At 58.3% G+C, this 14,860-nt stretch overlaps 3 protein-coding genes and 1 non-coding gene across 6 annotated transcripts; 3 read left to right on the forward strand and 1 right to left on the reverse strand.

Annotated features, from left to right (window-relative positions):
* Positions 1-724: 724 nt before the first annotated feature.
* Positions 725-4,128, forward strand: TIMCC (TIM double twin CX3C motif chaperone). Its single transcript, XM_086865423.1, has 3 exons — positions 725-849; positions 2,565-2,705; positions 3,856-4,128. Exons 1-3 carry the CDS (start codon positions 763-765, stop codon positions 4,042-4,044), a joined length of 417 nt encoding a protein of 138 aa, XP_086721549.1. The 5' UTR covers positions 725-762; the 3' UTR covers positions 4,045-4,128.
* Positions 4,129-6,469: 2,341 nt separating this feature from the next.
* SNRPG (small nuclear ribonucleoprotein polypeptide G) lies at positions 6,470-8,986 on the forward strand. Of its 2 annotated transcripts, none has more exons than XM_086865429.1 (4): positions 6,470-6,586; positions 6,823-6,845; positions 7,424-7,649; positions 8,816-8,986. In XM_086865429.1, the coding sequence occupies exons 1-4, from the start codon at positions 6,555-6,557 to the stop codon at positions 8,817-8,819; spliced, it is 285 nt and encodes a 94-aa protein (XP_086721555.1). In that variant the 5' UTR covers positions 6,470-6,554; the 3' UTR covers positions 8,820-8,986. The 2 variants fall into 2 exon arrangements, with proteins under 2 accessions (XP_086721555.1, XP_086721556.1); XM_086865430.1 differs by having other exon boundaries at positions 7,424-7,548.
* PCYOX1 (prenylcysteine oxidase 1) lies at positions 8,935-14,247 on the reverse strand. Of its 2 annotated transcripts, none has more exons than XM_086865424.1 (7): positions 14,068-14,247; positions 13,150-13,356; positions 12,353-12,527; positions 11,815-12,026; positions 11,533-11,685; positions 9,825-11,127; positions 8,935-9,734 (listed from the first exon to the last, which is right to left on the reverse strand). In XM_086865424.1, the coding sequence occupies exons 1-6, from the start codon at positions 14,165-14,167 to the stop codon at positions 10,475-10,477; spliced, it is 1,500 nt and encodes a 499-aa protein (XP_086721550.1). In that variant the 5' UTR covers positions 14,168-14,247; the 3' UTR covers positions 8,935-9,734; positions 9,825-10,474. The 2 variants fall into 2 exon arrangements, with proteins under 2 accessions (XP_086721550.1, XP_086721551.1); XM_086865425.1 differs by having other exon boundaries at positions 8,935-9,769; positions 10,008-11,127; positions 14,068-14,187.
* Positions 14,248-14,274: 27 nt separating this feature from the next.
* TRNAG-CCC (transfer RNA glycine (anticodon CCC)) lies at positions 14,275-14,345 on the forward strand. Its single transcript has one exon. It is a non-coding gene; the product is annotated as a tRNA-Gly (tRNA).
* The last annotated feature ends 515 nt before the right edge of the window (positions 14,346-14,860 follow it).

Genomic DNA, 14,860 nt, shown 5'->3' on the forward strand with positions numbered 1-14,860 from the left:
GCGGTTTTAGGGCGGGTTTTGGGACGGGTTTTGGGGCGGTTCCAGGAGGTTCCGGGCGGGTTTTAGGGCGAGTTCTGGGTCGGTTTTAGGGCAGGTATGGGGGCGGGTTTTAGGGCGGGTTTTGGGGCGGTTCCAGAAGGTTCTGGGCGGGATTTGGGGCGGGATTTGGGACGGGTTTTGGGGTGGTTCGGGGTTGGTTTTAGGGCGGTTCGGGGGCGGTTCCGGGCGGGTTTTAGGGCAGTTTTAGGGCGGGTTTAGGGCGGGTTTAGGGCAGTTTTGGGGCGGTTCCGGGCGGGTTTTGGGGCGGTTCCGGGCGGGTTTTAGGGCGGGTTTTGGGGCGGTTCCGGGCGGGTTTTAGGGCGGTTCCGGGCGGGTTTTAGGGCGGTTCCGGGCGGGTTTTAGGGCGGGTTTTGGGGCGGTTCGGGGTTGGTTTTAGGGCGGTTCGGGGGCGGTTCGGGGCGGTTCTGGGTTGGTTTTAGGGCGGGTTTTAGGGCGGGTTTAGGGCAGTTTTAGGGCGGGTTTTGGGGAGGTTCTGGGTTGGTTTTGGGGCGGGTTTTGGGGCGGTTCGGGGGCGGTTCGGGGGCGGTTCCGGGCGGGTTTTAGGGCGGGTTTTGGGGCGGTTCCGGGCGGGTTTTGGGGCGGGTTTTGGGGCGGTTCCGGGCGGGTTTTGGGGCGGTTCCGGGCGGGTTTTAGGGCGGGTTTAGGGCAGTTTTAGGGCGGGTTTTGGGGCGGTTCGGGGGCGGTTCCGAGCGCTGCGGGCCGATGGCGGAGGCGGCGCAGGGCCGGGTCCAGGCCGCGGTGGAGAGCGCGGTGCAGGGGCTGGAACGGGAACAGATCCGCGCCATGCAGGTACCGGGACACCGGGGACACCGGGGGGACACCGGGGGACACCGGGGGGACACCGGGGGGACACCGGGGAGGGGTCCGGGGGCGACCCGGGGCTGCTGCTGCGCCCCCCCCGCACACACGTGGTGCCTCGGGCAGCGCTGGGACCGCCCTGAGACCCCCCCAAAATTCACTGAGACCCCCCAAAATTCAATTAGACCCCCCCAAAATTCACTGAGACCCCCCCAAAATTCACTGAGACCCCCCCAAAATTCAATGAGACCCCCCCGAATTCACTGAGACCCCCCCTGAATTCACTGAGACCCCCCCAAAATTCACTGAGACTCCCCCAAAATTCAATGAGACCCCCCCAAAATTCACTGAGACCCCCCCAAAATTCACTGAGACCCCCCAAAATTCAATGAGACCCTCCCCGAATTCACTGAGACCCCCCCAAAATTCAATGAGACCCCCCAAAATTCAATGAGACCCCCCCCAAAATTCATCGTGATCCCCCCCAATTCATTGCGATCCCTCCCAGTTCATTGAGACCCCCCCCAAATTCACTGAGACCCCCCCGAATTCACTGAGACACCCCAAAATTCACTGAGACCCCCCAAAATTCAATGAGACCCCCCCTGAATTCACTGAGACCCCCCCCAAAATTCAATGAGACCCCCCCCAGTTCATTGTGATCCCTCCCAGTTCATTGAGAGCCCCCCCAAATTCACTGAGACCCCCCCCGAATTCATCGTGATCCCCCCCAATTTATTGTGATCCCCCCAAATTTACTGAGACCCCCCCAAATTTACTGAGACCCCCCCGAATTCATCGTGATCCCCCCCAATTCATTGTGACCCCCCTACACAAACCTTGAGACCCCCCCAGTTCATCTCCTGTGCCCCAAAACACACCCTGAGCCCCCTAAACACACCCTGGGCCCCCAAAACACATCCTGGGCCCCCCAGTTCATCCCCTGTGCCCCCCAACAAACACCCCCCCTGCCCCCCATGCTCGGGGTGCACCCAGCTCCTTTCGGGGTGCTCCCACAAAGGGGTGGGACCCCCAGGCTGACCCCCACTGACCCCTCGGCCCCCGTGGGCCCCCCAGCCCTGTCCTGCTGTGTCCCTGGGAGTGACCCCAGCATGTCCCCAGGGTGTCCCCGCTGTCCCCAGGGTGTCCCTGCTGTCCCCCAAGGTGCCACTGTGACCCCCAAGGTGTCCCCAGGGTACCCCATGTCCCCAGGGTACCCCATGACCCTGTGTCCCCATGACCCCACTGTCCCCAGGGCGCCCCACATGTCCCCACTGTCCCCAAGGTACCCCATGTCCCCTCTGTCCCCTGCTGTCCCCTCTGTCCCCGTGTCCCCAGGGTATCCCCTCTGACCCCCAGGGTACCCCATGTCCCCACTGTCCCCTGCTGTCCCCGTGTCCCCAGGGCGCCATGTCCCCACTGTCCCCATGTCCCCACTGTCCCCGTGTCCCCATGTCCCCATGTCCCCGTGTCCCCATGTCCCCACTGTCCCCGTGTCCCCACTGTCCCCCTGTCCCCATGTCCCCACTGTCCCCATGTCCCCACTGTCCCCCTGTCCCCATGTCCCCATGTCCCCATATCCCGCTGTCCCCGTGTCCCCGTGTCCCCATGTCCCCATGTCCCGCTGTCCCCGTGTCCCCAGGGTGCCATGTCCCCGTGTCCCCATGTCCCCATGTCCCCGTGTCCCCATGTCCCGCTGTCCCCAGGGCGCCATGTTCCGCTGCAGCGCGCGGTGCTGCGAGGACGCAGCGGCCTCCATGCAGGAGGTGCAGCGCTGCATCGAGCGCTGCCACGCGCCCCTGGCCCGCGCCCAGGCCATCGTCACCGCCGAGCTCGAGCACTTCCAGGTGAGCCGGGGACCCCCGGGGACCCCAAAAACCCCTGCAGCCCCTGCTGCACGTCCTGAGCCCCCTAAATACAGCCTGAGCCCCCTAAATACAGCCTGTGCCCCCCAAATACAGCCTGTGCCCCCCAAATACAGCCTGTGCCCCCTAAATACAGCCTGAGCCCCCTAAATACACCCTGTGCCCCCTAAATACAGCCTGAGCCCCCCAATCCATCCCCTGAGCCCCCTAAATACACCCTGAGTCCCCTAAATACACCCTGTGCCCCCCAATCCATCCCCTGAGCCCCCTAAATACACCCTGAGTCCCCTAAATACACCCTGTGCCCCCCAAATACAGCCTGTGCCCCCGAAATACAGCCTGAGCCCCCCAATCCATCCCCTGAGCCCCCTAAATACACCCTGAGCCCCCTAAATACACCCTGAGTCCCCTAAATACAGCCTGTGCCCCCTAAATACAGCCTGTGTCCCCCAATCCATCCCCTGTGCCCCCTAAATATACCCTGAGTCCCCTAAATACACCCTGTGCCCCCCAAATACAGCCTGAGTCCCCTAAATACACCCTGTGCCCCCCAAATACACCCTGAGCCCCCTAAATACACCCTGTGCCCCCCAAATACAGCCTGTGCCCCCTAAATACACCCTGAGCCCCCCAATCCATCCCCTGTGCCCCCCAAATACAGCCTGAGCCCCCTAAATACACCCTGAGTCCCCCAAATACAGCCTGAGTCCCCCAGTCCATCCCCTGTGTCCCCCAAATACACCCTGTGCCCCCCACACCTCTGGTCCATCCCCTGACCCTGCTGACCCCCCCTGACCCCCCAGCCCCACTGACCCCCCCAGCCCCCCAGTCCATCCCAGCCCCCCGACCCCCGCTGACCCCCCCTGACCCCCCAGCCCCACTGACCCCCCAGTCCATCCCAGCCCCCCCGACCCCCGCTGACCCCCCCAGCCCCACTGAACCCCCCAGCCCCCCAGTCCATCCCTGACCCCCGCTGACCCCCCAGCCCCACTGAACCCCCCGACCCCCCAGTCCATCCCTGACCCCCCCAGCCCCCCAGTCCATCCCAGCCCCCCCGACCCCCGCTGACCCCCCCTGACCCCCCCAGTCCATCCCAGCCCCCCGACCCCCGCTGACCCCCCGGTGTCCCCAGGACCGCCTGAGCCGCTGCTCGCTGCAGTGCTCGGACCAGGCCAAGGACGCGCTGGACTCGGGGGGCTCGGAGCCGCGCGTGCGGGGCCAGCTGGACGCCTGCCTGGCCACCTGCGGGGACCAGCACCTGCGCCTCGTGCCCGCCATGGCCAAGAAGATGCGGGAGGGGCTGGCCAACATCCAGCAGTGACAGCGGGGACCCCCCCGGGGACACCCCCGGGGACCCCCACACCCGCTCCCCGCGCGCTCATTAAAGGCCAGGTGGCTCCTGCCAGCGAGCGCGGTGCTGCGGGGGGACCGGGGGGCGAGGGGGGGAAACCGGGGGGTCTGGGGGGTGATGGGGGGCACTGGGGGGGCTCTGAGGGGGTCTGGGGGGAAACCGGGGGGTCTGGGGGGTGATGGGGGGCACTGGGGGGGCTCTGAGGGGGTCTGGGGGGGAACCGGGGGGTCTGGGGGCAATGGGGGACACTGGGGGTGATGGGGGGTGATGGAGTAGGCAATGGAGGGTGATGGGGGCTCTGGGGTGAGCGATGAGGGGACACTGCAGGTAACGGGGGGCAGTGGGGGGTGATGGGGGTGCTGCAGGTAACGGGGGGCACTGGGGGGTCTGGGGGTGATGGGGGTGCTGCAGGTAACGGGGGGTGATGGTTGGGCACAGTGTGGGTGCAGGCGTGGGGTGAGCCAGGTGTGGGTGCAGGTGTGGGGTGGGCCAGGTGTGCTCTGTGCGAGGTTTGGGGTGTGCCCAGGTGTGCGCATGCAAGGGACGGGGTGACCCCCAGGTGTGCAGGTGTGGGGTGAGACAGGTGTGGGGTGACCCCCAGGTGTGCAGGTGTGGGGTGGGACAGGTGTGGGGTGACCCCCAGGTGTGCAGGTGTGGGGTGAGCCCCACGCTGGCCTGGGGTGACCCTGGGCCATGCACACCTGGACACACACACACACCTGTGCAGGTGTGGACTCGGACACACACACACAGTCGGGTGTGCACACCTGGACACGGACACACAAAACGCGCACACACTCACACAGGTGTGCACACCTGGACACACACACACACACTCACACAGGTGTGCACACCTGGACACACACACACACACACTCACACAGGTGTGCACACCTGGACACACACACACACTCACACAGGTGTGCACACCTGGACACACACACACACACTCACACAGTGTGCACACCTGGACACACACACACACACACACTCACACAGGTGTGCACACCTGGACACACACAGACACACTCACACAGGTGTGCACACCTGGACACACACACACTCACACAGTGTGCACACCTGGACACACACACACACACACTCACACAGTGTGCACACCTGGACACACACACACACTCACACAGGTGTGCACACCTGGACACACACACACACACACACTCACACAGGTGTGCACACCTGGACACACACACACACACTCACACAGGTGTGCACACCTGGACACACACACACACACACACTCACACAGGTGTGCACACCTGGACACACACACACACACTCACACAGGTGTGCACACCTGGACACACACACACACACACTCACACAGGTGTGCACACCTGGACACACACACACACACACTCACACAGGTGTGCACACCTGGACACACACACACACACACACACAGTGTGCACACCTGGACACACACACTCACACAGGTGTGCACACCTGGACACACACACTCACACAGGTGTGCACACCTGGACACACACACAACACGCGCACACACTCACACAGGTGTGCACACCTGGACACACACACACACACTCACACAGGTGTGCACACCTGGACACACACACACACACTCACACAGGTGTGCACACCTGGACACACACACACACACTCACACAGGTGTGCACACCTGGACACACACACACACACTCACACAGGTGTGCACACCTGGACACACACACACACACACACACTCACACAGGTGTGCACACCTGGACACACACACACACACACTCACACAGGTGTGCACACCTGGACACACACACACACACACACACACTCACACAGTGTGCACACCTGGACACACACACACACACACTCACACAGGTGTGCACACCTGGACACACACACACACACACTCACACAGGTGTGCACACCTGGACACACACACACACACTCACACAGGTGTGCACACCTGGACACACACACACACAACACGCACACAGGTGTGCACACCTGGACACACACACACACACACACTCACACAGTGTGCACACCTGGACACACACACACACACACTCACACAGTGTGCACACCTGGACACACACACACACACACACACACAACACGCGCACACACTCACACAGGTGTGCACACCTGGACACACACACACACACACTCACACAGGTGTGCACACCTGGACACACACAACACGCGCACACGCCCCGCCCACTGGAGGCCATTCCCGTATTTCCCGCCCTATTTTTTTCCCGCCGTATTTCCCGCTGTATCCGCGCATCACTGCCTGCGTTCCCCGCCCCGGTCCCCGCCACCTCCCCGCGCATGCGCCGCTGCTCGGGTGAGTGCGGTAGCGCTCCGCGGGCCGCCATTGGCTGCCGGGGCGGCGCGCGGGGAGGTGCGCGCGGCTGCCATTGGCTGGCGCGGGCAGACGCACGGCGCGCTGACGTCAAAGTGCGGCGCGCGGCAGAGACGGGCCGGGGGCTGTGGGCGCCATGAGTAAAGCGCACCCACCCGAGCTGAAAAAGTGGGTCTGGGGGCGCCGGGGCTGGGCCGGGGGGCGAGGGGAGCCCCGGAGGGTGTGAGGGAAAGCGGGGACCGGAACGGCGCGGTCCGCCGCTTCTCGGTGTGCCGGCGTGCACCGTGGGGCCGTCATGGCGGCGGGGGAGGTGCGGTTCGGCCCGGTGTCATGAGGGGATAATGGGGAGGGGTCTCCTGCCCGTCCCCACCCGCCGGTGCTGACCCGGGGCCTTCTCGTTACAGGTTCATGGACAAGAAGCTGTCGTGTGAGTTGTGGAACTGATCTGGCCCCGATCCCCCTCGCGGTGCCCGGGGACCCCCGCCCGCCCCGATCCCCTCACGACCCCGCTGTGGGGGACCCGCGCTGTGCCCCCCCATCAATGCCGGGTTTGGGGACCCTCCACAGCCCCTCTGCCCCCTCTGGTCCCCTGCTATGGGGGACCTGCCCTGCGCCCCCCAACCATCCCCAGTTTGGGGACCCTCCACAGCCCGGTTCCCCCTCGTGTCCCCTGCTATTGGGGACTCCTAAGTCCCCCCAGCCAGTTTGGGGGGTCCTGGCTGCTGGGGCTGGTGCTCGGACCAGCAGCAGGCCCTGACTGATTTCAGACCTCACAGCTCATTTATTAAAATTCTAATTAATTAATTTAAACCAAAATTCATTAATTTAACTATAACACGAATTGAAAATTCGCTCTTTTCCCCTTTTCCTCACCCCATTAATGGCTTGTGCTTCATCCTTCCCATTCCCCCCCTCCCGCGGGTCCCGCTCCTCCCGAGCCGCAGATTTGGGGACAGACGCTCCCGTTTTGGGATTGTCGGTCCCTAACGCGCCGGGTTCCCGCAGTGAAGCTGAACGGCGGCCGCCACGTGCAGGGCATCCTGCGGGGCTTCGACCCCTTCATGAACCTGGTCATCGACGAGTGCGTGGAGATGGCACCGGGCGGGCAGCAGAACAACATCGGCATGGTGGTGAGAGCTGCTGGGAGCACACTGGGAGCGCCACTGGGAGCACTGGGAACATACTGGGAGCACTGGTGGGAGCCACGAGTGCAGAATGAGCGGGAAGTTTGGTGAGGGACAGGTTGGGGATGTGTCAGGTGGGAATTCAGCAGAGCTTTGGGTGCTTCTGCTTCTGAGAGAGGTGAAGTCATGGCTGGAAACACCTGGATGGACGGATGGATGGATGGACGGATGGATGATGGACGGATGGATGATGGATGGATGATGGATGGATGATGGATGGATGATGGATGGATGGATGGATGGATGATGGATGGATGATGGATGGATGGATGATGGATGGATGATGGATGATGGATGATGGATGGATGATTGATGGATGGATGATGGATGGATGGATGGATGATGGATGGATGATGGATGGATGGATGATGGACGGATGGACAGATGATGGATGGATGGATGATGGATGGATGGATGATGGATGATGGATGGATGGATGATGGACGGATGGACAGATGATGGATGGACGGATGATGGATGGATGATGGATGATGGATGATGGATGGATGATGGATGGATGATGGATGATGGACGGATGGACAGATGATGGATGGATGGATGATGGATGGATGATGGATGGATGGATGAGGGATGGATGATGGATGGATGATGGATGGATGGATGGACGGATGGATGATGGATGGATTGATGGATGGATGATGGATGGATTGATGGATGGATGATGGATGGATAAAGGATAGATGATGGATGGATGGACCCAAGGACTGGTGGGAACAGGGCCAGGCATCAGCTCCAGGGGGCCCTTGTGGCTCTGCAGAGCTCCCTGCCAGGAGGGGACAGCCGGGGGGATTTGGGATCTTATCCCAGGGAACAGGGACAGGAGGAGAGGGAACAGCCCCAGGCTGGGCCAGGGGAGCTCAGGGTGAACAGCAGCAGGAATTTCCCAATGGAAAGGGAACTCGGAACTGCCCAGGAAGGTTCAGATCCCCATCCCTGGAGGTGTCCCAGGCACTCCTGGAGGTGGCACTTGGAGCTCCGGGCTGGGGACAGGGTTGGACTCGATGATCCCAGAGGTGGATGGGATCCACCCTCAGGGATTCTGTGATTCTTGGGGATTTAGGGTTAAAATCAGTCAGTTTTCATCCTTTTTGGGGAATTCCAGCCAAATTTTCAAGGATTTTTGGGGAATTAAAACTGCAAGAAAGGAATCCTTAGATCAGAGGTAAACAGCTCTCACCTTCCCCCTTTCCAGGTGATCCGAGGGAACAGCATCATCATGCTGGAAGCTTTGGAACGAGTATAAACCCCTGGAAAACCCCAAATCCTGACCCACCAGCTCCATTCCCTCATCCAAGACGCCGCTCACAAGTGTACAATTATTTTGGGTTTTGTTATTAAATCAATTTTGTAATGGTTGACCTAATTCGAGCCTTTCTTACATCACTTTTTGGCAACTGGCTGTTAATTCCGCTCCCAATCCCGGGGAAACTCATGGAAAACTTTGATTTATTGATGTGGGTGTTAAATTTGTGCTATTTTTGGTGGTTTTCTCCGTAACAGGTTGTAAAATTTTTTATTAATTCTTTCATACCTCAGCACAGCGCTGGGAATTGGTGGTTTTTCCTCTTTCCCACCCATTTTGGCAGCTTCCAGTATCCCATTCCCCCCAGTTTCCACCCTGAGGAATAATTCCTTGGCAGACCCCTCGGAAAAGTTGGGGCAGAGGGATGGACAGCCAGGGAGTCGATATTCCCAGCTGGAGGGCACTTTTGGGGTCAATATTGCACTTTTAATGAATTCCCTACTCTCAGACAGGAATAAATCAAGGAGTTCGAGGAAAATTCAGGAATTTTCCAACCTTAAGGATCCCATGATCCTACAAAACACCTCCTTGGAGGGGAAAAGTATGGAGTTCATTAGAGTTAATTATGGCATCTTGATGTTCTTGAAGATCTTGAAGATCTTGCAACCTTAAGGATCCCACGATCCTACAAAACACCTCCTGGGAGGGGAAAAGCATGGAGTTCCTTAGTGTTAATTACTTGGCTGTTAATTAGCTCTCTTGAAGGTCTTGATGATCCTGAAGATCTTGATGATCCTGAAGATCTTGATGATCCTGAAGATCTTGATCATCTTGAAGGTCTTTGATGATCCTGAAGATCTTGATGATCCTGAAGATCTTGATGATCCTGAAGATCTTGATCATCTTGAAGGTCTTTGATGATCCTGAAGATCTTCATGATCCTGAAGGTCTTGATCACCCTGAAGGTCTTGATCATCTTGAAGGTCTTTGATGATCCTGAAGATCTTGATGATCCTGAAGATCTTGATCATCTTGAAGGTCTTTGATGATCCTGAAGATCTTGATCATCCTGAAGATCTTGATCATCTTGAAGGTCTTTGATGATCCTGAAGATCTTCATGATCCTGAAGGTCTTGATCACCCTGAAGGTCTTGATCATCTTCAAGTTCTTGATGATCCTGAAGATCTTGATCATCTTGATCGTCTTGATGATCCTGAAGATCTTGATGATCTTGAAGGTCTTTGATGATCCTGAAGATCTTGATGATCCTGAAGATCTTGATGATCTTGAAGGTCTTTGATGATCCTGAAGATCTTGATCATCCTGAAGGTCTTGATCATCTTGAAGGTCTTTGATGATCCTGAAGGTCTTGATCATCTTCAAGTTCTTGATGATCATGAAGATCTTGATCATCTTGATCGTCTTGATGATCCTGAAGATCTTGATCATCATGATGGTCTTGATGATCCTGAAGATCTTGATCATCATGAAGGTCTTGATCATCTTGAAAGTCTTCCAACTTCAAGGATCCCACGATCCTATGAAACACCTCCTCAGAGGACGAAGCAGGGAGCTCATTAGTGTTAATTAAGCCCCGGGGGGAGGTCTCAGAGCTCCGTTTTGAGCTTCTCGTGCAGGTCCTCCTGGTCGACGCTGTGGTCGTGGCCGTGCCAGCGGTGGAAGGCGAGCAGGGCGGCGTTGCGGGCGGCGATGGCGCTCATCTCCATGGCGCTGGCGGCGCGCTCCAGCCCGTTCAGGTAGTACAGCTGCTCGTGCAGGACGATGGGAGGAAACTTCTCGGGAGGCCTGTACTGGGGATACGCCAACCAGCGCTTCACCTTCACCGCGTCGTACGAGGAGAAGAGCAAACCGAGCTGCTCCTTGGTCAGCTCCTCCTTGGAAAACACCTTCCAGACGGCCGACCGCAGCGGCGGCTCCCCGCCCGCGTCCCCCACCGGGGACACCACGCCCAGGCTGTTGATGAAGAGTTTGGGGTTGTTCGTGGTGAAAATGGCCCCCAGGTGAAAAGCCTGGGGGTCGCGGTAGCCGAAGAAGGAGGTGTTCAAGCGGCCGTGCACCAAGGTGGTGACGGTCTGGTGGTAGGGATTCGGGAATTGCGGGATGGGAGGGTCGAAGTTGCGGAAGGTGATGTTGGCCATCTTGCGGCCGAGCGGCGCCGCGATGATCACGATGTCGTAGGTGTCCCCTGTGAGCCCCGAGGACATGTTGTAGGTGACGTGGTAGAGCGTGGCCGGGTCCCCTGCGGAGGGAGAGCAGCTCGGTTATCCTGATCCATGCTCAGGGAATCCCAGCTGTCCCTGACATTTCAAAATGCCGCCATGTTTGGGTTTATAAACTTCTACAGCTGGGTTTTCAGCCCTGTTTTCATGGAATTGTGGAAAGGTTTGGATAGGAAGGGATCTTAAAGCCCATCCAGTGCCATGGCAGGGACACCTTCCTCTATCCCAGCCTGCTCCAAGCCCCATCCAAGTGCCTTGGGCACTTCCAGGGATCCAGGGGCAGCCACAGCTGCTCTGGGAATTCCATCCCAGCCCCTCCCCACCCTCCCAGGGAGGAATTTCCACCTCAAAATCCCCAAGGGACCGAGGCTGGTCTCCAGTATCACCATCCCCTCCCCACTGAAGGGAATTCCAGCTGCACTCACTGCCAGGCCTGGGTCTGGTTTTTGGCTCTATGGACACGACTGTTCCGGGGATAACCTCGGCCTTGGAGGAGTAGATAAGGCCAGAACAGACAAGTTTGTTCCCTCCTTTCACAGACCAAAGGCCTGACTGCACCCCAGCCAGGGACACAGCACCTGCAAGGAAACCACCACCATCAGAGCAGGGAAACATGGAAAAACAAACTGCAAAATCAGGGGGGATAAACTGGGACACAGAGCAGGAACCCCAACACCCAGGATGGGAGGCTACCTCCAAACACTCACCTACAAAGCCATTGATGGTGACCCCTTGGCCGTAATTCACCCTCATGGCCGGACAAACCACCTCGTTGATGAATTTCTGGGAGAATCCTGCTTTCTGCATGGCCTCATCGATGGTCTGGTTGAGCAGGCGGGTGAAGTCGTCGCCTCCCAGGGTCTGGAGCAGGCGCTCGTTGCTGCTGAAGGCGTAGTCATGCATCTGGTACCGGTAGATCCTTTAATTGCAGACAAGAAATTGCCTCTGTTAATGAGCTCTGTGGCCCTGGGAGGGATCTCATGGGGTGGCAGGACAAGGGCCTGGAGGGACAGGACAAACGAGAGGTTTAGGTTGGATATTGAGGATTTTTATGAGGGTGGGGAGGTCCTGGCAGAGTTTTCCCAGAGAAGCTGTGGCTGCCCCTGGATCGCCGCAAGTGTCCATGGCCAGGCTGGATGGGGCTTGGAGCAACCTGGGATAGTGGAAGCTGTTCTTGCCCATGGAATTTTTAGGTGTTTTTAAGGTCCTTTCCCACTTTTTCCCCTCTCAGGACCCCAAACCCACCTCATGAACTTGTCCAGGATGTCCTCCACCCACATGGACATGCGCAGGGGGTTGAGGCCGTAGTGCCAGAGCAGCTTGAGGAGGTTGATGAAGGACCAGCTGCTCTCCTCAAACACAAATTCCTCCCCATTGTACACACCCGCGAGGCCGCCCTGCGCTGAGGCGACCGAGAGGCCTTTGGGAAAAGGACAGAAAAAGGTAATTTAGGGAAAGGTAGAGCTGTTGCACCTCAGTTTTAACTTCCTGAGATAACCTGGCTTCATGCTGATAAGGGTGAGCGGCTGAAGATCGGAGTCCCAAGGCACAGAAAGGGGAATTAGCCCTTGATCATGGGCCAGGGAGTGATTGGAGGTGACTTTTGGACCTTTATAATGCCATTAGTGGGTCACCTGTGGGGAAGGACGAGACCATTCCCATTGGGATGTGGGTTTCCTTTGCCTGGAGTGGGGCTGGGGTACCACAGGGGGCATGGGGGAAATGATGGGGGGCTATTTGGGAAGGAAAGTGGCCTGTGGGGGAGGGATACTGGAGAAAGGTGATTACTAGGGCAAGTACATGGGGGGAATATTGGGAAAAGGGGGGCTATTGGGGAAACACATGGGGGTTATTGGAAAAAAAGTGAGACTACTGGAGACGGATATGAGGGCTACTGGGGATGCATAAGGGGCTACCAAGCCTTCTTCTTTCAGGGGATGTCCCCCAGCAAAGTGTGACCCAGAGCACCCCAGGGGGATCATTTTGGGACTGAGGAACAACTTTGGGCTGGAAGACACCAGGGTGGGGGGGTCCATGCTCACCCAGCTCCTTGACAAAATGCTTCATGTGCAGGTTGAGGGGGTGGATCACGGACCCCCCTGCCTCATAGGCGTCCCCCTCCACGTCCAGCGTGTCCAGCCGGCCGCCCACCGCTGCCTTCTCCAGCACGTGCAGCTGCACGCCATGGCCGAACTTCTGCCGCAGGAAATACGCGGCGGCCGAGCCGCCGATCCCACCGCCCACCACGGCTGGGAGAACCCGGCCTGGTCACCTTCACACCCTCACGAGCCCCCACTTCACACCCCCTGCCCCTCACAGATCCCACATGGGCTCCCTGACCAACAGATCCCCTCAAGGAATCCCCTCAAAGATCCCTCATGGGCTCCCTGACCAACAGATCCCCTCAAGGAATCCCCTCAAAGATCCCTCATGGGCTCCCTGACCAACAGATCCCCTCAAGGGAATCCCCTCAAAGATCCCTCACGGCCCCCCCATCCCGATCCCCTCAAGCGACCCCCCCTCATATCCCCTGCCCCTCAAAGGTCCCCTCATGGGGCCCCCCTGACCTTGAGGGACCTTGAGGGGTCCCCCAATCGCACCTTCCTCACAGATCCCCTCAAAGGATCCCCCTCACAGATCCCTCACGGCCCCCCCCCCACTTCAGATCCCTCAAGGGACACCCCCCCCCCATACTCTTTGACCCACACAGATCCCCACACGGGCCTCCCATGACAGATCACTTAAAGGATCTCCTCCCCTCACACCTTCCTCACAGATCCCCTCAAAGGCTCCCGCTCGCACTCCCCGCCCCTCACAGATCCCCTCACAGTTTCCCCCCAGATCCCTCAAGGGACACCCCCCCATACCCCCTCTGACAGATCCCCTTAAGAGTTCCCCCCTCAGCTTTTCCCCCCCACAGAGTCCCCCTCCCCTGACCCCGCGCCCATCACCCGCCGCACCGATCCTGGAGGGCCCATCGCGGAGGCTCCGGGCGGGCGGGCAGAGCGCGGGGAGCAGCAGCAGCAGCAGCGGGGGCAGGAACCGGCGGAGGCCCGACATGGCGCCGGGAAAGGAGGGCAGAGGCCGATGGGCGGGCCGGGAGCGTGGCCCGGGCAGGCTGTGACGGGCGGGAACATGAGGGACACGGAGAACACAGTTCTTCAACCGCGCCGCTGGTGTAGTGGTATCATGCAAGATTCCCATTCTTGCGACCCGGGTTCGATTCCCGGGCGGCGCACAGCTCTTTTACCTCCCTCTGAATTCCTCTACTCTCAATTCCAAAGTCCTTCCTTTTACACTTCCTTTACTTGTAATCACTTTCGTTTAACTCCTGTATTTTAATTTTCCCGCCCCTGTGGAAAGCGCCACCCTTCTCGGTGCCCACATTTACCTTTTCACCCTGCTTTTAATCCCTTTCTTTTTAATCCCTTTACTTTTAATCCCTTTACTTTTAATCCCTTTACTTTTAATTATTTTATTTTTAACCCCTTCGTTTTAAATTCCTTGTTTAAACCCTTTTCTTTTAAACTCCTTTATTTTTTAGCTGCCTTATTTTAACTCCTTTATTTTTATTCCCCCACCACCCAAGGCCTGTGCACCCGGTCCCCACACTAACCTTTTCACCCCGCTTTTTAACCCTTCACTTTTGATCCTTTCTTTTTAGAATCCTTCATTTCAAATTCTTTTATTTAATAAATTTTGATTAATTTATTTCAATTGCTTTATTTTAGTAATTTTTAATTTTAGTCCCTG

This window comes from Cyanistes caeruleus, chromosome 29 (assembly GCF_971803275.1).
Source record: "Cyanistes caeruleus chromosome 29, bCyaCae1.hap1.1, whole genome shotgun sequence".
Classification (NCBI taxonomy): Eukaryota; Metazoa; Chordata; class Aves; order Passeriformes; family Paridae; genus Cyanistes; species Cyanistes caeruleus.

Bases quoted from the DNA above. Each gene is read 5' to 3' on its own strand.
- TIMCC (XM_086865423.1), top strand. From the start codon at position 763: ATGGCGGAGGCGGCGCAGGGCCGGGTCCAGGCCGCGGTGGAGAGCGCG. The intron at 850-2,564 runs GTACCGGGACAC...CGCTGTCCCCAG, and splicing joins AACAGATCCGCGCCATGCAG to GGCGCCATGTTCCGCTGCAG. The intron at 2,706-3,855 runs GTGAGCCGGGGA...CGGTGTCCCCAG, and splicing joins CCGAGCTCGAGCACTTCCAG to GACCGCCTGAGCCGCTGCTC.
- SNRPG (XM_086865429.1), top strand. From the start codon at position 6,555: ATGAGTAAAGCGCACCCACCCGAGCTGAAAAA. The intron at 6,587-6,822 runs GTGGGTCTGGGG...TTCTCGTTACAG, and splicing joins CACCCACCCGAGCTGAAAAA to GTTCATGGACAAGAAGCTGT. The intron at 6,846-7,423 runs GTGAGTTGTGGA...GGGTTCCCGCAG, and splicing joins CATGGACAAGAAGCTGTCGT to TGAAGCTGAACGGCGGCCGC.
- PCYOX1 (XM_086865424.1), bottom strand. From the start codon at position 14,167: ATGTCGGGCCTCCGCCGGTTCCTGCCCCCGCTGCTGCTGCTGCTGCTC. The intron at 13,357-14,067 runs GTGCGGCGGGTG...GGGTTCTCCCAG, and splicing joins CGATGGGCCCTCCAGGATCG to CCGTGGTGGGCGGTGGGATC. The intron at 12,528-13,149 runs GTGAGCATGGAC...CTTTTCCCAAAG, and splicing joins GCATTTTGTCAAGGAGCTGG to GCCTCTCGGTCGCCTCAGCG.